The sequence below is a fragment of the Molothrus aeneus genome, chromosome Z (assembly GCF_037042795.1).
Source record: "Molothrus aeneus isolate 106 chromosome Z, BPBGC_Maene_1.0, whole genome shotgun sequence".
Classification (NCBI taxonomy): domain Eukaryota; kingdom Metazoa; phylum Chordata; class Aves; order Passeriformes; family Icteridae; genus Molothrus; species Molothrus aeneus.
In genome coordinates, this window is record NC_089680.1 from 62601803 (window position 1) to 62626677 (window position 24875).

Here is a 24875-nt window from a genome sequence, read left to right on the forward strand (position 1 = left end):
TCCCAGCTTTCCTCAGTTACTTATGCCTCAAAGGACTTTCTCTCTTATTGAATGCATGCAGTTTCTTTAGAAGCATTTCGTGAGGAAGCTGTTTTGGAAGCTTTTTAAAAATCAAAGTGTGCTATATTGACTGGTTCATTAGAGGTGAATGCTGTGAAATGAACCAAGAAGGGGAAATGTAAATAGTACCCTAAGCATGTAAAATGAATCATCATTAAGCAAGAAGCAAAGGCCACAAAGGATTATACAAGGAGGGGAAAAAGTCTACCAGTAGTAAAAGACTTGGTGAATTCCGGCATCAATGTGGATTTATGCCTATGTACTATGTCTAGTTAAATTATGATCAGAACTGAAGAGTTATAAAAACACACCCTTCCAGCATCAGATAGAGACAGAAGACTGTTGTAGTCATGGGTTTTGGAGGGACAGGGGGTGCAGAGGGGGAGCTGTGGTCATTGCACATGCCCCAGCACATGTGGCCTCCCTGTGCCTCATGGCAAGGGAGGCATGCTCAGCAGAGGTGTTCCTCTGCTAATACCTCAGCCTTATGGATCCAGAAGCCAGAGCCAAGGGCTTTAATTGTATTTACCACCCCTTCCAAGTCAGTCAGCCTTTGGGAATCCTGGGGGACTTCCTCAGAGCCATAAATAAAACTGACCAAGTTAAAAGAAATATTATTGCTGTTTGCTATTTGTTATATTGTGATGTTTAAAGATCCCTAAAGACATATGTCTTACTCCAGTACTGTAAAAGCAATATATCAGAAAGTAGTGCAATTCTTAACACTCTCAGATTCTTATTTAGAAACAAAGGACACAAGGGAGTTAGTTGCCTTATTTCCCCATATCTTCTGATAGAACTGAGAAAGCAAAGTGGCTTGCTCAGTCTTGGAGAAAACTGTGATTATAAACAAGTTTCTTCCTACACACTGAACCATTCTCCCTTCTAAAAGAGTACACTTTGTAAGTCATTGTAGTATGCATGTCTCTACTTTCAGGGTCTGTTCAGTCCTCATTTGGGTTTAATTCCAAGTCACCTCAGTAGGAGACCAGAGGCAAAGATACAGGCTAGCATATCTGTAGCATATGTGGAGAATTTTTGACCATGAACCAAAAGGTCCAGGAACCTCTGCATTAAATCAGGAACTTCTCCGTTCCCTGGTATGCTCCAGAGGAACAAGGCTGCAGAAATAGCTTGATTTGAACAACAGCTGCTACTCCTTGAGAAGCAAGGCATACATCTCTTTTTTCATCACTACTTTGAGCTCACTGTTTGTCACAAACTCTTTGCCTCCACATAGACTGCACAGATTCATGCACTGGTTCACATGGCACTTGCAGGCTCGTTGTCATGGTGAGCTACCCTGAGAGATTTTTCAAATTTCTATGTTGAGTATCATGTGCCTGCAGGGAATCTAAGAAGAACAATGCTTCTCATTCAAGCTCGCTGCCACCTCAGGGTGCAAAGGCAAGGGCTGCGGTCAGCCCAGCCACTCACCTACTTACAGAATTCCCTCAGCCCATGCAGCATGAATACTGCTTCACGGCATGGCTGATGTCACATTCATTAAACTCTATTTGGAGGGATTGTCTTGAGCACAAACTATTCCTTTCAGCTCTACAGAGGAAGATGTCAAGAGACATTATTCCCTATTCTCCCTATTCTCATTGCTAGGTTGGATGGAACTTCAAGCAGTCTGGTCTAGTGGGAGGTGTCCCTGCCCATGGTGAGCGGTCTTTAAGGTCAACTGAGTCATCTTTAAGGTCACTTCCAGCCCAAACTGTCATGCAATTCTATATCTGTAAAAAGAGGCTGAGACAGCTTAGTTTAGTCATAGTTTTTTCCAACTATTTAAATTGCTTGTAAAATGCAAGGGATTGAAAAAGAAACAGAGGAATGGAAACTGCAAGAGACAGAAATCACAAATCTGCTGAATGTTGTGAAAGAGCAAGTAACCTCAAGGAAGTAGCCTCAAAGCCTAGTATGTTCTTACTTCCTGAAGACTTTGTCTATCCTTTTCTCAGGAAAAGTCTCACAGCATGGTTTGAGAAAAATTATTGTTAAAAAAAAATAATTCAGTTGTTGAATTGTGCATGCTGTGAACAGGTCAATTGAAAATAATTGTAGTCTCATTTTTCACATCCATTAAATTTATTACTTTGTACCTAAGCGCAGAACAAAAGCATAGCTTCCTAATCTGTCCTGCAGCAGCATTACTGAGCCAATATATGAAGGCTTCAGTACTGCAGCTCATTAAAGCTGCAGATCAAGATGTCACAGTTAGAAAGCTTTGAGCTGCGGCTCTCAGGAACAAACCACAAGCTGCCAGTAGAATTTTCTGCATGGTGGCCTGTACTCATACAACTCAAGGGACTCCCCTTCTGTAAGGCCTTGCTGGTGTCCATTTATTAAGAGATGGGGTAGATAACAGTTTAGAAAATCTGCACTGTTTTAATTTGATTTTATTTCATTCTTAGGGATGTGAGAAAGAACCTTCCTTCTCTTTCTGACAGTGCCATGTGCTACATGGTTTCTGTATCTGAAGAAGCTAGCTATTAAAGACATTCCAGCAGTGTATTGATATTTGTTGTCATGTGCAGCTGTAGAACAAATTGCTATGAATGAGTTACCTAAAGAAACAGCATAAAAAAATCTGAGCCAGAGCTATCACCTATTCTCACAGAGTGTAGTGCACTCCCTTGCTGTTGGCCAGCTGCCCTCTAGGTCTTCTCAGACCTATTCCCTCCTTTTGCAGGATGAAGAGCTTACAGAGTACCCTTTATATGTTTCTATGACAGTTTATAACAGCAAAAGAAGTTTGTGTATTTCTCCTTGCTGGCTAAGAGTTGATCAAATTTAGACAGACATTTGCAAATGAAAATAATATAGAGAGAGAGATCTCTGGCTAAAGAATTGCTAACACATATTATTTTTAAAGAATTGTGTCTGAACTGGAGATGTCTTTAGAATTAAAGAGAGAGAAAAGCTTAGGAATAAATCAAAACCTATTATATTTCTGTCTGCAAGCATCTATGTCAGATTTTGAGTGTACATATTTGTGCATTAAAAACACAAGATCTGAAAACTTAATGATATCAGAACTCTGAAGAAAATTCCTTGCAAATGAAGGATAGCTCAGCTGAGTTTTCTAACAAGTCCTTACATCACTTCTTCATTTTATGGATTTTCTGTTTTGTCTCTCCAAAAGGACAAGACATACTTAAGAAAGGCAAGGAATAGTATTGCTAGAAAACCTTTGAAGTATCAGTCAGAATGCCTTGACACAACACCAATTCTTTTGCTGTGTTAGTACAGTCTTGCTTATGTCAATAGACACCCACCAAAGCAGCTGACAGCCAAATGTGGCTAATGCTAATATTTGGTCTGTCTGGTAGCTATGAGTGGGATAATTCTGTGGCAATTTACTCAGTCTGCTGCACAGTTTCTCCTGATGAAGTCAAATCAAAGGAAGTGAAGCAAGCTCCCATTGAACAGAAAATTTTTAAAGCCATTGTGAACACACACAACTGCCCTTTCTCTGATGCTAGGAGTGGGCCAATAGTTTTTCCAAGAAAATTGAAAATGGGATGTAATAACATGTATGCACACCTCTCCAAGTGTGGAACTCACCTGTATTTGTGTATCTCCTGTGCTGGTGGTTCTGCATGAGCCAGCACTGGAGGCATGATGCTGGATGGGGTCTGTGAAGGACAAATCAAAGAATTTGGTCAGAGCAAGGTGAGATTTTATACCAGCTGTCTAGATAGTCGGCATCAGACAGGGTGTACAGTGTGTGTGTAGGCACCCAGACCTTTGGAGCAGTAGATGGAATTTAAAGGAAGCAATGAGCATTGATATTATTGAAACAGATTTCCATGGAAAACCCTTTAAGCCACGTCTGCATCTGAAAGGGAAGTGTTAAAGTAATTTTCTACTTTACTTTTTTTGTGTGTAAAGTAAAAAATTACTAAGGTAATTTTTTACTTTACACACAAAAGACAGTAGTACTCAAGTGCAGTACTTTAATTTTGATTTTTTTCTTTTGTTTCATCTTGTCAGCTCATATCTTGTAATTGATTTGGTTCAAAGGCTCTTCTGTTAAGTGAACCTTCTTTTTCCTCTGTCTCTAAAATGCAGGTGGTCCGACCATACCAGACGATGTCCAATCCCATGAGCAAGCTGACAGTGCTCAACAGCATGCATTCTCATTTTATTTTGGCTGACAATGGTACTACTGGTAAATATGGAGCAGAGGTAAAGCTTCGCAGACACCTGGAAAAGCACATTTCACTTCAGAAGATAAATACAAGTGAGTAACATGTTGCTTGTATTGCTTTATAAATGCAAAAACCACTCAGTATAAAGAAGCAATAATTCTGCACATTTGGTTCTACTGTCTATGGTGACCATGATCTAAGGAAAGCAAATAATGAACAAAGATATAAAATTTTATTTTAGAGTGCAATGGGTTTTAGACTGCACAGCAGAAATAGCTAGATTTGTTTCTGCTAAGTTTCAAGCAGTATTTGCTATGTTTCAGATTCCACTGAGGTCTTTGGTAGCCGCTCTTCCTTAGAACTTTGTACAGTTAGGTTCTCCTTCATTTAGTAAAGAATAAGGTGAAATTAGAACAGTTACAGAAAAGGGTAACAAAATGTAAGGGAGAGTTTTTTATTATAAGTGTTTTGCAGATTGAAGAGACACTGATATTTATTGGCAGTGAGAGTGTTCCATAAAGGTGCTGCTATACCTTTGCACTGTGTTTATTAGTTTCTCCTAGGCAGCTGTCATTAGCCAAAGCCAGACAGCTGAGTTATGAACTTAGGTGTTACTTCCACTTCATCTTTTGCAACTCTGATGATATCACATCATGACCAGACTGCAGCCCCAGTTTTTCTCTCAAAGATATATTTTTTTTCTTTTCATGTACTACTTTCCTACCTAAAAGAAAAAATAATCACCTAAATAAGCATTCTGCATGGATAAAATAAAATATGATATCTCACTACTAACATTATTATTTATGTAGTGTACCCACGCTTGATGCTTGATGTAGTGTACACATGCTTTAAGATGGGGACTTAATTTCAATTATTGTTTTGGTCTTGCAAATAAACATCAGTGTTGTGCCTCCATAAGATTTCTTTAGGAATAAAACAGATCTAGTTTTTCAAAAGTGATCATATGCAGCCTTTCTGCTAATAACTCTCTTGAAACATGCAATTTTGAGGAATGGTGGAACTTTTTGTGACAGGTACATGGAACTGGAATGAGACTAGGAAAAGCATTTAGCTCTCAGACATCAGATGACAAGGAGTTACAGGCAGGCCCAATTGAGTGAACATAAACTAGAATGTTCTTCATGCTTGATAAAGTTTTCTGTATGATGAATACAATCTTTAAATTAAAATGTTGTGCCACTTACAGCCTTCAACAGCACTGCATGAACTTCACTCACTAGAAGCTTATTGTTTTTAGGCTATCACAGTTACACTGTTTTTTCTCGGAGAGCACTACGTAGATTTGCACAAAATGCATGCACCACAAGCAGTGGGTGCATGCCTGGGAGCTTCCTTAGAAAATGAAGATGGTGTAATCTAATCCTTGCTTGACCAGCAGCAAAAAGGCACATTTGAAAATGGCATATCATGAAAATACATAAAATTCTGTCATAAACAGCAGTTATTTTGAAGGCCTTTAAAAGAAAAGTATGAGCTTTTACAGTTTACATCACAATATTTTGGTGGTAAAATCTTATCTTAAAAAATAAATCTCTTTAGAGATTTAACTAAATTCAGATTTGGTCAAGAGCCTTATCTTTTAAAAAGTGACTGATAGATGAAACTAGAGACTTTGCTGGTTCAAGTCAAATGCTTGCTTGACTTCTTCAAACATCTAAAAAAAATTAAGAACTTCTCTTCTCTGGTTTCTTTCTGCAGTATGCCCCACAAACAAAAGTAAGCATCCTCCTTTTCATTTTCCTTTCTGACAGAGACTGTCCACCATTTAACCACTCACTCCTTTTCTCTCTTATAAACACAAAGATACTTGGATCTCACAGCACTTCCTCAAAATAGAAACGTGAAAAAATTGTTCAAAAAGAAGCCTGCCTATAAGATTTTTACGTCTTGGTTCAGTGGCGTCCAGAATGTTTCTGCAATGTTTTGTTTTTCTTTGCTTTAAAAGAGGGCGACTGAGTCCTGCCCACAGTCTAGTTATTAGGAAGTTGACCATATGGATGAGAAAGACCACCTGCCTTGTTGGGTCAGCCAAACAGATGGCCAATTTCTGATGCTTTTCTTTACCCTTATTTATAGCAGAGCAATGTAGATCCTCCATCCTGTGCATGACAGGGCTTTGCTGCCAAGGGATTTTTATCCAAATGGGAGTCTGTGCAGCCATGCATGTATGTCTTTACTTACCATATTCCACTGGCAAGCATGAGGAGTGGGGAAAAACACTGACAGCATCACAATTTTCTTTGTGAGAGACTCAGGAAAAGGTGCAATTTTTAGTTAATCACTAAAAAAGAGAGTCAGCTCTAAAAAACAGAACAGATTTAGGAACTCGTAAACAATTGATAACTTTTTATTTCACAGTCTGCCCCTCAACAGTAGTGCTGAAAGTAGATTTCATTCTTATTGTTAAGCCTGCCTGAGTTTTACATGCTAGGCTTGTCATTTCTTCTTATTTGTTTTCCTTTGCTTTAACTTTGTTTTTCTCCAGTGCAGTGATAGCTCTGCTGTATATTTGGGGTCACATATAGTTCAAAAAGGGAAGCTTTAAACTTGTTCTCATATATTAAAGACTCAGAAAATGGCATTCCCTTCAAATAGACTAAAATAGTGGCAGTCTCTTTTATAAAATTTAAGACTAAATTGGGTCATTAAATATGTCAGATAATTCTGGTAGTCTTAGCTTTTTTTATTCCTAATATGGCATCATTATTAGTAATTCAGCGGTATCCAATTTCTTGAATCAGTGTACTATAAAATAAGAATAAGAACAGGAATAATAATTGGAAGAAGAAGAAGAAGAATCTCCAATTATGCCCCTTATGAACACTAGGGAAAATATTTTATCGAGTATTCTGTTTTCCACTATCTTTTTAGGTTTTACCACTTGTATTGCTCTTATTTTGTCCTCAGCAAATACTCAGGAACTAAAAAGTAGTTTTCAGAAAAGCAGAGGGTGACATTTGTGGCCCTGAGCCTGCAGGTTCAGCACAGAGTCACTCAGTTGAGCAAATACCTGGAGGTTAATTTGATGTTTTAATGCTCAGCACAGGTTTTTCTTATTTTCACAAAGGAAGACTATTTTAACACAGCCCAGCAACCATCTCTTGAAGTGAGCCTCAAGTTGTCTCAAAGTCCTGGAATTTCAAAGTGCATCATTTTGTAGCATGAAATGTTGAAAATACGAACTTTTCTAATAGCGTTTTAAGATCAAAAGGAAATATTCAAAGTGATCTAATCAGAAATGTTTCTGGTTTCCAATTCAACAAATATTTGGGTCCTGGGCTTTTTGCAGAATTTTCAAGGCACAGAGATCACTTGAAGATATACACTGGAAGGAAGGAAAGATATCTTTGTAACTATCTCTGCCATAGAGTTTATTTATATAGCATTACATGGTTAATTCAATAGCTCATGTAAAAGTTTTTACATTGAAATATGGAGTCCATACTATTCAAAAATATTGCATTAATGAGCAGAAGATTCTCAGGATAAGGGTATAGAGACTTTTAACACAGTAAAATGCCCCAGCTCAATAGGGAGATGCAGAAATTGGAGGGCAGCTGTGTTTCCATTTCTGGGCTCTCCTTATACTGTTCCATGGAAGGAAGGGATCCACGGCATGTCAGGCTGATATAATCCACCACTGCCAGTTTACTGATTTCTGATTCACTGCTTCTGGAATTGCTCAACAGACTAAACTCTGTCTCATTGCCTTGGACACGAGACAGCTCACAGCTGTCTGTAGAATGACAGATTACACATAGACTGGAACAGACTTCTGAAGGTCCCCAGTGTGAGTCTCTTCTCAAAGAGAAGTATTTGCAATGCTAAGTTTATCTATAGCTTCATTTGGCCAATGACCTCCAGTAATTAATATTCAACCTTCATTTAGCTGATAAACTCCTATATTAATATTCAATCTAGTCCAATCTATAAGGATTCCAGCAAAAGGTTTACAAACTTTCCCCAACCCCATCACCAGTGTGTTATCTGAAGCTCACAAACTGCTATTTTTTGACATTTTCCCTTCAGAGAACCTCACCCTATCAAGAAAAATATGGCTCAGACACCTTTTTAACATCACTGCAGGTTGTAGAACAGGTATAGGATAACTTCTTAGACTCCTTTTTAAAAGGTTAAATAAGCACTACTGTCTCGAACTCTCCTCCTTAGGCATATGCATCTTTCCTCTGGATCTTTGCCAGTTTCTCCTCATCCTTCATGAGTAGCCCAAACCTGCATCCAGTGCTTCAGCTACAGCCCTGCTAGTGATGAACAGAGTCAGCATGGGGCAAAGGCCCACGCTTGACACACTGGTCTAATGTAGCTCAAGTGCCTGGCATGTGCCTGGCATGCTTCATGTGCACCAAGAGCATGCTGGTGCCTCACATTCCTACAGTGGGCACTCACTGTAATCCTAACTCCATGACCTAAGGATATGGTTATTTGATGAGAACAAAAGATGCAAGTTTTACTCTGAACAGCCATAATTTACATTGGAATTATTTTTTAAGAATTAACACAGAAAAACTGCAATTTATGTGGGATTTTTCAAGTTTGGACTTGATTTTCCTAAATATCATACAAGTCCTTACTGTCTTTGAGACCTAAAATCCATTTAAAACAATGAAGTCTAATTGATTATCTTTATAAAAATAACTAAAAGTCATTAGGCATCCATCCTCAGGACATAGTCTGCCATGATGTTGTAGGTCTATAATTTAATTATTCCTTTTCTAAAGTTCATGTGCACCCCTCAATGTCATCTTATCTACACTATTCCTTGGTTTGAGTCATTCTGAAGTGCTATGTTTCAGTGCTAAATTTTATTCAGAAGGAATACAAGGACTTTCTTCTTTTCTTTTTCTCTTCTCCCTGATGCCTGAGAGGTCTTCAGTACCTTGTAAATTTTTTATACAATTACAAATGCTTTTTCCAAAATATTGTATACTTAGACCTTCTTTCTAATGGGTCACAATAGTGCAAAGTAATGTTTCCAAAGAAGCTGTTTGGAGAAAAAAAAAAAAGGCAGAATAATTTTCACCAGTATGGTCACTGGTTTCAAAATGAATGCATATCTTATGATCACTCAAGGTGTGAAAGTGCAGCTAGTCTATTTTTTCCCCATCCTGTGGAAGTACTAGTGGTCAATACAGAACAAGAACTTAGTGTGTCACCAAACAGGTGATGTAATCTATAAACAGAGAAAGGAAATAAATGAAGCATCTAATTACTAGAGATTACCTATTGCAAATTCTGCAATTATAACATTCCTGGACACTAGCAAACTATTTTTCCAAAGAGCTGTAGAATGGCCTGGTCATTTGCTAAAGAAGTACTTCATTACCATTTCTGCAGAACCTTCCTGAGTAATTCCTGAGTAATGCAATAGGCACATCAGTTGTGCCTTGGACCAGAAATATAAAAGACATCTGTCTACAAAATGTGATTTGGAAGCTACAAGTCATACAATATTCATCCCTGCTACTCCACAGATGGTTAGATTAGAGTAATTACTAATGTAGCAATTCAGATAATACATTTGATCTGAGGTCTGTTAATCATTTTCAAACAAAGTCCAATAGGTTGACATGCCATGGGTTTCACTCATTTTGTGATTACACAGAACAATGTTTTCCCATTAACAAGTGTGATCTAGAATTACTTCATATTACATATAAAGGGCCTCTACCAGCACTTGCAGAATCTTAAAAAATCCTACCTAAAGTTTCTCCTTTTTGGCTCCAGATTCATGTTTACAGTTTTATAATATTAATTTAATTTCATTCCTTCTGTTTGCACTATGGTCTTCCTTTCACATGATATAGTTGTTGGTATTAACTGACTTTTTATTGGTGCTCCAAGTATTCTCAAGTCTTTAAAGAGCTTACAGCATGGTTGCCAAGCACTTGCATCACAAATGCTTACTTTCCTTCTTCATATGAGTGCTGTTACTGGAGCAGAGGAGCAAGACAGGGACACAGATTATTTATATATATATATAATGATCATTGCACATTGCATATATGAACTCTTTTAATTTGAATGAAAGGTGTTGTGAATTAATAAGAATGTTGAAAGTTTTTCTTTAAAAGAACACATATAATTTTGTCAGCAGAATCGGAATTTGGACATGACACATAGGCTAGCATAGCCCACCACAGCACAGCATAGCACGCACTCATAGCATGTTTTTGTGTGTGCATAACCATTTGGTGAAACATACAATCATTGTCTGTCTTTTGTGTACATTTCATGTCTTATACCACATCTGTGTCAGTAATAAAATTTGTGTTCAGCATGTGTTAGGAAGGAATGTGTCAGGAAATGGCAATGTAGTGGTTCAAGAGCAGAATAAGCTTTATGTGATATTTGCATACCTGGCAAATATCTTGAAAATATACTGACCACATGCTAATGACGTTTTATTTCTAGATTCAGATATTTTACTTATATTGAAGGGTTTGTACATCAAAATATTAAAATCTTCATCAGAACACTGCCAGAATTTTCCATTCTCTGTAACTCTCTGACAGAGGTTTAAAATTCTTAAAATTTGCTTAGGAAATAGATGGAGTCCAGTCAGTAAAGCAGTGATGTTCAATTCGGGGTTAACAGCTACTATAATAGATTAAAATGTAAAAAAATGTAGTGTTTCCTCTAATGATTTAAAAGATGATCCCATACTTGCTAGATTTCTGACATTTTATAGTATTAGACACAGCCTCAGAGAAGGAAGGAGGCAGGTGAAAAGAACAAAATGAGGCAAAAGGACTTCACTAACATGAGGAATGAGTGTAACAAGCATATGTAATGTCACATAGCCAGCAGGAGTCCAGGCTGTGCTGATGAGGAGGGAAGACTTTTTTCTGCTATTGAAAACTCTTTTCTCTTCATAAAAGTAGCTACCACATTCTTCTTCTGAAAAAGTTATCTGGAAAAAAATAAAAAGACAAAGAAAAAAAGTTCTTTTCTTAGATTTTTAAAAATTCAATTTCCAGGAGAGCCAGAAAATAATGTAAAAATATGGATATGTAACCAAAAACATATTTGAAAAAAGAATATTGAGCCAGAGGATGTAAAGGCAGTGTGTGTTTAAGTGGAAATAGACCCCTCCAAAAAAAATCAGAAAGTTTGAAATAGTTTGCTTTATTTTGTATCTTTCATAAACTTTTCAATCTTTTATAAATCTTTTAACCTATATACTCTATAGCCTTTTTGAGTTTACAAGAACAACTTTACACTGCTAGTTCCATTCTTACACATTGAAGCATGTTAATATTTCTGAGGAAGATGACCACACCAAATCCTCAGGGTGTGTAGATCCACCCGGTGAAACTAATACTCTTCTTTTGAGCAGTGCATTTCTTGAGGAATTGTCTCCCAGACCACAGAGGACTAAATGCAGAATTGTACTGTTCATTATCATGCTGCAGTTATTCTCATTTTAAACATGTCGTTTGGTGCTGAAGGTTTACTCTACCTCCACTGTATGTTGTTTAAAAAACAGACAGACAATAGGCATTGGAACCTGCGACCTTGTATTTAATCTTTCTTCATTATAGAGTTGGTTAATGTGGTTGAGTTTTGGTAGGCCTGTGAGAAAAAAATTACCTCTGAATAAGAAATTGATAGATAAAGCTGAGTGATTTGATTAGGTAGAGAAGACAGTTTAGACAGTATAATAGATCAACAGCATCTGTTCATGTGACCCGTGGACTTCCCTTTGTCATCCTATGCCTGAGAATATATGAAGGGGGCTGGGGAGGCAAAGGGACGTTCAACTGTCATCACTGGCACCTTCTCTGACCATTACATCATCATCAAATACATTGGAATTCTCATTTGATTCAGATTTTTCCATCATGTCCTGTGCAGTCTTAGATGCATTTTCATAACTACATAGCTGGGAAGATCTAGGTATAGATTACTTTCCAGGAGAAGAAGTCTGCTTCAAGATCAAAAATTTGACTACTGTGAAATTTCAGTAAACCCCAGAACTTCTTGAAGTTTTAACTTATTTCAGATTTTGCTAGAGATTGAAAACTTGGGTTTTTTTCATGAAAAGCATCATGATGTTTGTTAATCAGACACTGAAGAAAAATATATTTCAGAAAGGGTTGACAAAGCACAAGGTTACAAATCATTATTGAAGCACTCAATAGATCCATACAAGTGGATCTAAAAATTCCTTTCACAAATTTGACTTTAAACAGATGAGTTTGTTTAAAACACGTGTTTTCATATGATTCATGTAGAAGAAAAAGAGTACAGGTGATTTCAGCTCCCTAATTTTTGGATGTTTTAGATTTATTGAATTCATAAAGCTGCAAAACTAAGAAACATTATTTTACTATTAATCCATTTCAGCCAAGTTTCTGCTATTCTGTATCTCACCTATTGTAGTTTCCTGAAACAGGTGAGAATAAGGGATAATTTTCTAGGTTACATAGAGACAAATATGTTGAAAAATAAGCAAAATATGACAAGGAAAATCACCTCAATATGTCATATGAGGTAATGTAGAATTTGGTTATGTTACAATGCGATAGCTTTTGAATGTGTTGCATACAATATGTGGTAGTGCTCACATCCAAAGGGAGCCAGAGGAAGCACCAGGGGAAATCAGAGAGAATGTGAGAATTTCTGAAACTGTAGTTGCTCCTGTGTGTCTTGGACCATTGCCTACAGGTGATGAGCTCCAAGAGTGAAACCTGTTAGGTCCTCTGGCGCTGCCCTAATCAGCAGTTAACTGCAAGGACAGATAGGGTAAGTTTTGACTGAAATCCACAAAGGTTCTTGTGTGTGTGTACCTCTGTGTATGTGTGTGTGTCTTTGAACTTGAAGTGCCAGCTTTGAACCATGTATTGCCATTTTATCCAAGTGGTTGCTTGGATACTTTTAAGGCTCACAAATCCCAGGGCAGAGTCTTACATAGGCCCTTCCCATGTCACATTTCTTCTGAGGACTCTCTGAACTTTATGCTTCTGCAAAGACAAGTAAAAAAATCAAAAGAAGATGCCACAAATCTTTTCTCGTTACCATGCTGAATTTCCTTTTGAGAAGTTTTGAGGATCAGTCTACTATTAAATGAAGATATGGCTCCAGGTGTCAGGTCCACAGATTTGTCTGTCAATGTCAGGTCTGGCAGGATGGCAGATACATCAGTAGGTAGATTTAGAGAGGTGAGGAAGGAGCTCTGAATAGACATGAGAATTAAAGTATCAAGGTAGAGCAGAAGAGAAAGGGGAACAGACTGGGACAAAATAATACAATCATACTCCTAGCAAAGATGAGATAAAAGATTATGGATTAAGCAGAAGGAGACAGAGAGGAAGTGAAAATGGGATTGGGCTACCAAAAGAAAAATAACAAAGATAAGAATGCAGAATGGATGTGAGCATAACAAGGAGACCAAGGAGAACGAATGGAAACTACAAAGGCAAAAAACAAAGCTGAACAAAATAAAATTCATAGTAGTGATCTTAAATTGTGGTTGGGAAGCAGGAGAATAAAAAGGAAATTACAGCAAATGATAGTCAACAAACCTATAGTAGAAATGTCAAAAAATAAATTGAAAATAAAAAATAAGTCAAATTGTTGTGAGCTTCTCTTTATTAGTAGTGGTTGTGTATCATCTAGTCACACATAATCCTCTAGTTCTGTGAATTTCAGGAACACAGCAAATATTCTTAGATTTTTTTTAATTGCCTTTCCAGATCAGTTTGATTTCTTTAGACATAGAGCTGGTAATGAGTCTCCAAAAAATGGATGTTCCCCTTAATTGCTGAATACAAAAAAACTATTAAAGGTGCTCAGAAAAAGAGTAGAATTACTTTGACCTCTTTCTTCTCTCTCTTTTTTTTTTTTTGTTTTGTTTTGTTTTTTAATCTGTAAGTTTCTCTCCTTTTCTTATGTAACAGTTCTTGAAGGGCTAAAAGAAATACCCCTCATATATTTGCCATAACTGGAATAAGAGGTTCTGCTCTAGTGAAGGTGCTCGAGACAAGGGATGTGGAAAAGGAAAAGCTAACTAAAAAGTGGAGCTATGTGAAATTAGGTTTGAACTAGATGTGACATTTGGGAGATGTTCCTGTACTTCTGGGTAATAAAACCCAGCATTCTTTCCCATCATCCTGTGAAAGCAAAATCCATTCCCTTTTTTCCAGTTATGATCACTTAGTAATGTAATTGTTCTAGTGGTAAACATACTGCAGCTGTGATTTGGAGAACTGGAGCATGCAGATACATTGTATGTGCAGGTGATCTTATCTCTTTGCCTTTTGCTATTGATATTTTAGCCAAAAAGGTGCCATACACATTAGAAGGTGTTTCCAAAAAGTTTCCTGAAAACAAATGCCTAGAAAAAGACCCAAGTTGAAATGTTATTTCAGTGTAACCTAATATGAAGGATATGGATTATTTTATGATGTTCTGTTATCACTTAGTCTTTCTGAGCTAGTTGGGACCATAGGGAGTACCACAGGTACTGATGTCCAGAGGTGAAGCAGACACATTTGTGTGCTCAAACCTTTTAATGACTGTTGTGAATTCAATATAAATTATTTTAATTTGACTTCATTATAAATTTTAAATCTATTTGAGCATTACTTACCTGCTGCTTTAACAGCCAAAGAGAATTTTTTTTGACTCTGCATTACTGTAAGACAAATATTGGTTGAGAAATTTAAAATTATTTTCCTCAATTTTTTAGGCTTACACCAGCTCTTCTGCCTATTAAGATTCCAAGTCACGTTTAATTGTTTCTCCAACCTGTGTAGGTAGCTTGCACTAGGATATATCCAGGTACTATGTAAACACTTGGACTAAAATGTTTCTGGAAGGCACAGGTTTCATGGGGAGTTTCTTTCAGCTGTTGTTAATACATCATGCTGCTGCATACTCTGCTTGTCCCATGGAGCATGGCAATAACCTAGAAACTGGACTTCTAAGACAGACTACTTGAGCTAAGAAGTTTCTTTATATTTCTTAAACTTACCAGAACCGTGAAATTCTAATATGAATTTCAAGACACCTTAAGCCTCTCAAAAAAATTGGAAGGAAATGCTATTTTGCAGTGTTTCAAATACAAATGAATAAGGCTTATTAGTCAATTTCCCCTCAAAAATCATAGTTCATCATATATATTTAGGTTAAAAACTAAGGCCAGATTTGATCAAAATGTCAAAAAGCTGTCTAAGTTCTTGTTACCGCATCAGTATTGTTATTGAGCTTCACGACAGTTTTATCAATCATCCACTGACAATTAAATGAGATTTTCTGCTAAATACCTCAAGTAAACAATCCTTGCATTAAAAGACCCTGTAGTATATAACCTCATCTGTTGAATTAATAGCCTGTATCTGTGAACATGTCATCTGTTTGATGCAATTTAAGTTTTTTTACACTATGGAGCATTTGTGCAAAATGGTCTGTGTGCCTTTCCATTCACTGTGCACTGACAAACACTTATAGGAACTCTAACACAGCTAAATCTGTTGATTTGTATTTTTGGGTTTGTTTGTTTGTCAGTCAGTAAGGGAGCATTGAGTTTACCACTCACAGAATCCATCATCCTAGGAGAAGTTTGCAGTTATAAAGGTAGCTCTTGTCCGCAAGCAGCAGATCCTTTGCAGGATGTTCACAAGGAAGTGGTGTGAAACAAGTCTAAAGCCTGTCATAGGAATTGTCTACTGCTAAGAGCCTATTGTCTCATTATCTGAGATAGGCACATGCAAACCTGAGGTATGATGACCAGCAGAGAAACTTGCTAATTTGTGTACCCCACCATCTGCAGTACATCTAGGTCCAGGAAGATTTAGCAATCTGTAGACCAGGAGAGTAGGCCTTGATCATGTAGAGGCTCCTTGATCATGCAAATACACCTGCTCTCCTGAAGCCCTTTTGAACCCTACCAGCTCAGTGATGCCTCACACATCCTTGGGCCTAGGGTAGGCTCAGGTTTTCTAGGAAGGCTGAGAGTCCTGTTTCTACACTGCACAGATGAGCAGTGTGTGCCTTGTTAGGAAAAGACGTTGAGCTGTCAGGTTGACTGCTCATGCACCGTGTGAAGGTTTGTGCAGACTTACTCTGCCCCTCCTCTGGGACAGTTTGAGCTCTCTCAGTATGTCCACAGTCTTATGTGTAACCTTAAGCCTGATGTTCTTCCATTGCAGCCAGCCTCTGGAGATCTGGCTCTCCAACTGCATGTTGTGCATGAGGTGCGACACATTTCCAGATGTATGTCACTCCTGTGCTAGCTGCTGTGCAGTAACTCCTCCAGCAGGACAGACACAGGCCCCAACATACCAAACAAATCCGAATAATTACCAAATACTGCAGTCAAAATTTCCAGGTAGAAAAAGGAAATTTAACGTGGGACAACTCACACCAAAATGTCTGACCCAATGAAGGAGCAAAGGTGGCCAGGAGGAAATCAACTCAGATGTGCCTACCACCATGCAGTGTTATGAGACTGAAATTAGACACATTTCTGCCAGGTTGGTCAACTAGAGAGCCACTGTTTTATCTGACTGAACTCAGGGCTGAACTTACGGATAGTGTACAGCATAGTGATATTTCCCAGTTACACCTAAAACCATGCTTAAAAACATGAGTAGCAAATGCATTTTGTAGTAAATGAGGCATTTTATTCACTTGTTGGTCTATAAAAATGTGGGTAACTCATGCTTAGCTCTTCACTAAAAGAAGTAGTAATAATTTATAAGGCAGTTATACATTATTTATAAATATACTCACAGTATAAAATATTAATGTTTTTCCAAGAACTGGGAAAACAAAATCGGGTTTCTACAAAGTATAGTTGATATTTTTTAGTCCCTTTTCACTCAACACAGACATTTATGCAGCTTTTCCTTCCTTCCATTTCCAAATGCATTCATTTTTTCTAGTTTATTATTTTAATTTACATATTTATGCATCACAGCTGTGTCAAGGGTAAAATGATGAGGTTTTTTGTATATTAACAGGAAGGCCTACAAGTGCTATTTCATACACATTGGGAAAAATGTTCTGATGTGTACATACTTTCCTGGAATCGCAATTTTCGGAAAGTCTCACTGGCTCTGCTGCTGACCACAAAGGCAATAACACAATAACGAAGCTTTAAGTTGACTACATAAATCTTTTGCACAATATTGCAGTCTAACTTCATTAGCAATACCTAACACTGTGAAATACTAAGCAGTCTAGTCTATGCTGCAAAAATCCATACTTACTGAAATACTCAAAATGCAAGTTATTATTTTAGAAATAGTATAGTGATGAGCCTCAGGTCTTTGGTACTTTCTTCTTTTTGTATGAATCATTATATTGAGTGAAAATAATGACTTATTTTTCTCTATTCCATTAATGAAGTCATGAGACGCTACCTGTAGTTTTGGATTTATAGCAGAAATATTAAGAATTTAATATGTGAATTGAAGAGCTTATTAAATAGTAATATGCCAGCTAGTAAGAGATGTTTCCCACATACCTGCTATTGGATACAAACTTAATATTTCTTTTAAAAATCTGAGAGAAAATGAATCTCCTGTCTGTCTAACAAATTATTTTTAATAACAGAGAATAAAAATGCAGAGACCACTCTTAAGTTGGAAGACCTTTGATTTTGCAACCAGCTATTTTCCATCTTGAACTATTATTTAACTAAGTCATAAACATCACAGTGATAACACATTAGTCAGCATTCACGGCCAATTTCAAGTTCACAGATATACTGCTAGACAAGAAGTTTTCTTCCTTCCAAAAGGAGAAGGAAAAAAGGCTTTTTGAAACCAAAGCTCATCCTAGAAAATTGTACTAATTAAATTTAAAAATTAATCCTCCATGTAATTATCAGATGACCATAATTTTTCAGATATTTAAAAATAATTCACGCAAACCTAAAATGTTTCTCTACAAGGAATATTAAATAAAAAGCTGATTAATATGTAATATAGTGCCTTCTAGAAAACAGAAAAAAGTACTCAGATATGTAAAAATGAGTTGTACTTTCTGTGTTTAGATGACAACACCAAGTGATAGTCTTTCCTGATAATAGTGTGTTGCCCTATACCTGAACCAAAAAGGTTCTTTGCAATTTCAGATTGTGCAATATTTCAGTGTAGTGTGTTAATACAACACCCTTTCCAGTTAATAAAATGTGAAACACACATTTTTTTTAGATTGTACACTTTTAGAGTACTTATTAGTGAAAGCAACAGTTTTGTTGAAGACAGCCCAACAGGATGAGTGCCATCCTTATTTTTTTCCCAGACTAAGGCAATTTTTTTGGTAAATTCCACAAAAACATGTGAAGAGAAAACTTTTTCCTTGTTGATTTATTGGACTGCCCATTATAGTGCTGGCATAAAGTTCCCACCTTGTGGATGTGTGCTAGGAAGCAGCAGTTCCAGTACTGTAGTCCAGTTTATGTCAGCAAGGTTTCATTTTGGCACTGCCTCCTTTCTGACAAGGAAAGCGAGAAACTCTTTTTGCAATGGTGTCCTTGACGTTGTAAGGAATGTATTACCTCTGCATTTAGCATCTCACCTCACAGCCTGCCATTGTCTTTCCAAATGAAGTGTCTGAAACCAAAGGCTCCCTGTGGATGCACTGCCAGCCCTTACTTTGCAGACTATTGTTTACTGTGCATGAACAAGCTGAAATAGAGCTCTTACAAAGAAATTCTCATTCTTTTATTTCTGAGGTGAATTAATGGGAAACGGATTTTGATTAGCAGTTAAAGAGAGGTCCATCAGATACCTTCTTCTTGAAGTCAGAGGTTCTTGCTGGCATCACATGCCAGTGTTCCCCAAATTGTCCCAGTGTGATATTGAAGCAAAGCACAGTCAGTTCTCAATTTTATATCATCATAGTTATAAATGCAGTGTTAGTATAGTCAGTCAGTGTCTTCGGACACACTGAAATTTTTCTGCAGACCCTCTGCATTAATTTCCAAATTCCTAATATTTAGCAGCAGGGAAGCATCCAGGTATTTTTAGTATCAGGATATCTAAAAGTTCAATTCAAATATACTCTGCATTTTGGCTGAGAGTTATTGAGCTACAGACATCTTGGTATAAGTAGATACATTTTTATTCTGAAATTAATATAAAGTCATAACTAATTTAAATATGATTTGGAACGTCATAGAAAGCTGAGGATGTGATAATTCCCATTTACCCATTTTTTGAAATTCTGTGGTACTCAAGCAGGCATGACCTTTTGTTATTTCACCATGTCTATTGACTTTCTTTCATGCAGTGGCACCGTTACTGCTCAGAAATTAATTATCATAAATCCGTGGAAGTTCATAACATTAGGATTAAGACAGCTGTAATCAATAGAACGTTCCTGAAAGCCATAAGTTGATATACTTTGAAGAAATATCAACAAAGTGCTATTAACTGATTTTAAATATTATTTCCTATTCCAAAAATTAACTGGAATAATTTGCCCACCAAAATAAAGATACAGTAGATTTTTCCAAACCAAAATTATTTATGGAGAACAACGAAATTTGAAATTAAAAAATCATCTATTTGCTGAAACCAGAGAGAATTTTCCAAATGAAAATGAGATATAGACATCAAGTTTGTGTTTAGATCTTTATTTTTTATCTCAGAAAGAAATGTGCCAGAATGATAAAACAGTTTCAGTCAATCTGGAACTCAATTGTATATGATAAACCAAGGCTCACATGACTCCGGGGGGGGGGGTAGGGGGAGGGGGTGGTTAAGCTTAAAGCTACAAAGTTTCATTGAAGTCTGACTTGGAGAAAAGATATTTTCTTTTACTAGGCCTGAATTAGAGGATTGTTTTCATGCTGAATGTATTTCTAAAGAACCAGAGTACAGAAAAATTGCCATCTGATTAACTACAGTGTACACAACTGGAACACTTGCAGAAACTTTTTATATGCCAGACAACTCTTGTGACTATAAATGCTTAAATTTAAAAAAAATATATATGTTTAAAAATTTATAAGGAAAATCAAAGGTTGCAGGAGAAATTTTAGATGTGTTTTCAAATGGCCCAACAAGGGAAAAATAGTTCAGCTATTTAGACTAACCATGATTATTTATATTATGAGAATTATTTGTCTGGTAGAAAACACTGGGAATGAACAGAGTTCCAGCAGAAGGACAGAACCTGACTCAGGAACAGTTTGAGATTCACAACAAAGCTGCAATTATGATGAGTGGTGAGCATCAGAGCATAATTTCAATACAAGAAGTTTTCCCTTTTAGTCTTACAAGAAGACTGTAAAGACTTCACTCCTCTGATAACCAAAAATCTTCCAAATGCCATCTAAAACTGTTAATTTCTAATGTGCTGTATGTCATGGTGGTATTCAGTCATGGAGTCTTTTCTCTCCTAATTTGCTAAGGAAGATGAGTCAAACTCATTGTATCTTGTTTCATAAGATGACATCTTTATTGCCCATATCCTTTTGGCTTTTTCCTCCATCCATTCCAGCTTGTTCTGTCTGAACAAGCCTGAGCACAGGTACAGATAGTATTTTGGATGGAATTTCTGGAGTGGCTTGAGCAATGGCACTGAATTGCCAATTTCCTCTGGAAAATGTTTTGCTGTGTGTATTCTAGTAGTCTTGCTATACCAAAGACAGTTCTCTTTTCATCAGCTTTTCGAGTATTTCCTCCTAATGAGTTCCTAGTTTACAGAAGGATTTATTAAACACCGCATAAATGGCTTTGCATCTCAAATTGTGAACTTTCTCGATTCCTATTAATCCTCAATGTCATCCAGACTCAATTTGTCACATTACTAAGAGTACTTCTTTATATTTTCTTATTAGCAGGTGTCTAGATTGGGTGGAACAGCAATTCAGGGAAGTCCTTAATATTATACAAAAAATTAACCTTTGATCTCTATGCAAATCATTCTGTTGATCACCTTGTTATACTCCACCCCTCATACACTCTTTCATTAGCCTACATTTTATAATTCTACCTGTAATTTTCTTAACATAAATAAGCAGCACACATTTTACTTAAGTTATGTGATAAAAAAGCCAAAGACAAACAGTAGAGACAAACATAACAAGGCATGCTGAGAATCACTTCAGGAAACATAACGTTTCATATGGTTCAAGAAATACCTAGAATATTTTCCTGTTATATATACAAATTTGGTTTTTTTCATTCTTTCTTAAAGAATACTTTATCTAATTTTTGACAGTAATTCAAGTCCTTAAAATTATTGAAAACATTTGATCTGTGAATATTTCTAGAGCGTCTAATCAGATTTAATGCTCAAGCCTCACAGGCTTACCTTTGCTTTGGAGAATTGTACCCTCTCTAAATGAAAACTTCATCAGACATATGAACAGTTGTTACATGGCTTTGTGCAACTTTTTTCAAACCCAGCTATTAATAGTGAAGGACATTATTTTTGTTTTTCTAGTGAAATGTCAGAATTTTGTGCAGAACGTATATAGGTTTTCTTAGAAAAACCTACTTGAAAAGAAGCTTCTGTCGGGAAAAAATTGCTAGAATTAATAGAAAATGTTCAACTTCTGTTGCCTGAGTCCTTTTGAATGCCCCAATCTCAGCTGGTCAAGACGTGAATACCATAAAAGCTTTTTCAGCTATGTTAACAGCAGCCTGGCATCAAATTGCCTTTCTCTAAATCCACACAACTTTCCTGGCAGTATGTGTTATAACTTCTGCAGAGGACTCCCATGTAATTACACCAAAAGTGCATAAAATGAAGATGCCTCTCCTTTGGTTAAGCACTAGTTCAGCTTTCTTTGGAGCAGGGTACCTAGTGTGGGGTCTGCAAATCAAGGAATATGCTGAAAATTTGAGAGAATTCAGAGAAAAACCGTGAGACTGACTAGAGTTGAAAAACAAATGTAGAACTGATTTGCAAGAGAATGTGTTTATTTTGTTGAAGAGAAGGTTAAAGGGCTGCCCAGCTGCAACCTCAAAGTGGATCCCACACAGCAGGAAAAATATCATAGAGGTAATTTTTGAAATAAAACTATTGGAAGACCCAATGATGGGAAGCTGACATCATGCAAAAGCTACACTACAAGCAAGATTCCAGTCTTGATTATGAACATGTGAGGAAGACATGCAGTAGTTTCTTTATGATTTCAAAACAAGATTTGATCTTTAAAAAAAAAAACATGGTCTATTTAAATATAACTATTGTATTTGAAATAGAAGATAATTCCAGAATATACTGGTTTATGCAGTGGAACTGAGGAGATTGCTACATTGGTCCCATCTGTCCTCAAAATACCTGATTTACTGAATGCATTTTCTCTGACATTACACTGTACAGTCATAATGCAGTTATTTCAGTCTGATTTTTTTTTTCTTCTGTCTTCTGTTATGTCTTGTTTGCCCTGCTGGCTTTGCATTTTTTTTATTTCTTTTTTGTTGCATTTATTTACTTATTTGTTTTGCATGTGTTTGTGATTTTTTTATTGGTTGGTTGTCTGTTTTGTGTTGTTTTCGTTTGGTTTGGTTTGTTTCTTTCTTTCTTTTGCTCCAGGAATTGGCCAAGGGGTTCCAGTGGTGGCCCTTATTGTGGAAGGAGGTCCCAATGTCATCTCCATTGTTCTGGAGTACCTGCGAGACACTCCCCCTGTTCCCGTTGTGATATGTGATGGCAGTGGCCGAGCATCTGACATCCTTGCCTTTGGCCACAAATATTCTGAAGAAGGAGGGTAAGTAATTTCATGACATATGTTCTTTCTCTATCTACAGGTTCAATTCCGCGGTAAAGCGTAGCACAGGAAATTATTAACAATATTGCACAGAAGCAACACCTCCCTCACATGGCCATTTCCATCTTTGATATGGGTGAAATGCTGAAGGTATTCAGAACATAACAAAATGAGCCTTAAAACAAGCCTCATCTCTGAGTCTGCTCTGCTTCAGGCTGGAGAGTCCCAACTCCCTCAACCTTTCCTCATGTATGAGGTGATCCAGTCCCTTCATCATCTTAGTGGCCCTGCTCAGACAGGAACAGCTACTCCAGCCCTGGAGAAAGCTACTCTGCAGTGTGTCACCACCATACAGGAGATTGTTTATGAAGGAAAAAATTAATCTGAGGACCCCTTCTTTGCACCCTCTTGCAGAAGTTTGGCTGTGCTCTTGGTCTGTTTCTTGGAGAGGTCTTTCCCAGGCACCAGTTAATAAGGACTTGGCCCTGCCTCATAAGGGATCAGTTTTAAATAAGGCTACAGGCATCCTAGATCAGCAGAGTAGCAGCATTTCCATTAGAAAATGCTGAAACTTTCTTGGTCCACAGCCTTGTGGCTGCCCTAACCTGTTCCTTACCTGACAGCCACAAGCACCCTCAAAGGCTTTCCAGGTGTTCAGCAATGATCATGGACCTTTCCTCTCAGAAGTTCCCAAATCATAATTCAGTCTGATGCCCAGACTGGAAAATAACAAATAAAGAGAAGATTTAACAATTTAAAAATTTAAATCTGTAAACATTGAGCTCTAGACCAAGCAGTATTATGTCTTTTAGAACTGAATGTGATCATGAACTCACTCAATCTGAAACTCCTACTGGAAACAGATCGTTTTCCACAAATGCTTAAATCCATTTTATATTCAGGTTCATGCTTAGTACAGCATTGCATCTGTGATACATAAGAATGTGGCAGGTTTCACTGAATCTTTGAGAAGTTGTTTCACTGTTTTCAGTGACCTCACTGATAACACTTCACATAACCTTATTCAAATATGCTTTATCCTTGTATTTGTTATGTACATCTACCTTGTCTGTGTTCTGATGTCACCATAAAAAAATACAGGAGGAGACTTAGTTAATGTATTTGAATATATAAATGTGGCTTGTATGAAAGGCCTTTTACAAGGACCTGTAGTGACAGGACAAGGGGCAATGATTTTAAACTGAAAGAGGGTAGCTTTAGACTGGATATAAGTAAGATATTCTTCACTGTGAGTGTGTTGAGGGAATGGCATGGACTGCCGAGAGAATTCCATCCCTGGAATTGTTCCTGGCCATGTTGGATGGAGGTCTGAGGAACTTGGTTCAGTGAAATGTGCCCCTGCCCATGGCAGGGACATTGAAATTGGATGATCCTTAAAGATCCCCTCCAACCCAGACCATTCTATGATTCCGTGAATTTATGATGCTGTGGTTCTATTTCATCATCACAAACTCCTGCCTGTGGAAAAGGCAAGTTATAGTATCAATAGAGGCAGAACATGCAATTTCTTACCTGAAAATCTCGTATCTGGCTTTGTGAAAGGTATTATTCTATCTTACTATGGGTCTTGTAATGTGGGCGATGTGGGGGTCCCATTCCGGATTGTTTCCTGCAACATTATCGACCAACAAAATTACTCATTTTTTTCTGCTCACTTTGCACTAAATAGAATGCACAAACTATGAAATTTGCCAGACTAGCTAGTGGAAATTTCTGTGTGTTCATCCTGGTTCAGAAAACATCAGTCTGGCATGCAGTGATATTTTTAATAATACAAGAAGTAAAACACCAATACTATTATATTCATTAAAATATTTTATCCAAATGCATTAGACTTCAGCTCTAAATTGGATCCATTTTCCCCATCTCTAGCCTATGTTTGAGTTGTGCTTAGCACTATGAGGAGAATACCA

The 24875-nt window shown here is 37.1% G+C and overlaps 1 protein-coding gene across 3 annotated transcripts in view; it reads left to right on the plus strand.

Moving 5' to 3' along the window:
* Positions 1-24875, plus strand: part of TRPM3 (transient receptor potential cation channel subfamily M member 3) — a 385669-nt gene that overhangs the window by 264261 nt on the left and 96533 nt on the right. For all 3 annotated transcript variants that reach the window (XM_066568608.1, XM_066568609.1, XM_066568607.1), the window contains exons 6-7: positions 4138-4309; positions 22767-22941. In XM_066568608.1, the coding sequence (XP_066424705.1) occupies positions 4138-4309; positions 22767-22941 (347 nt within the window). The remainder of the gene's footprint in view (positions 1-4137; positions 4310-22766; positions 22942-24875) is intronic.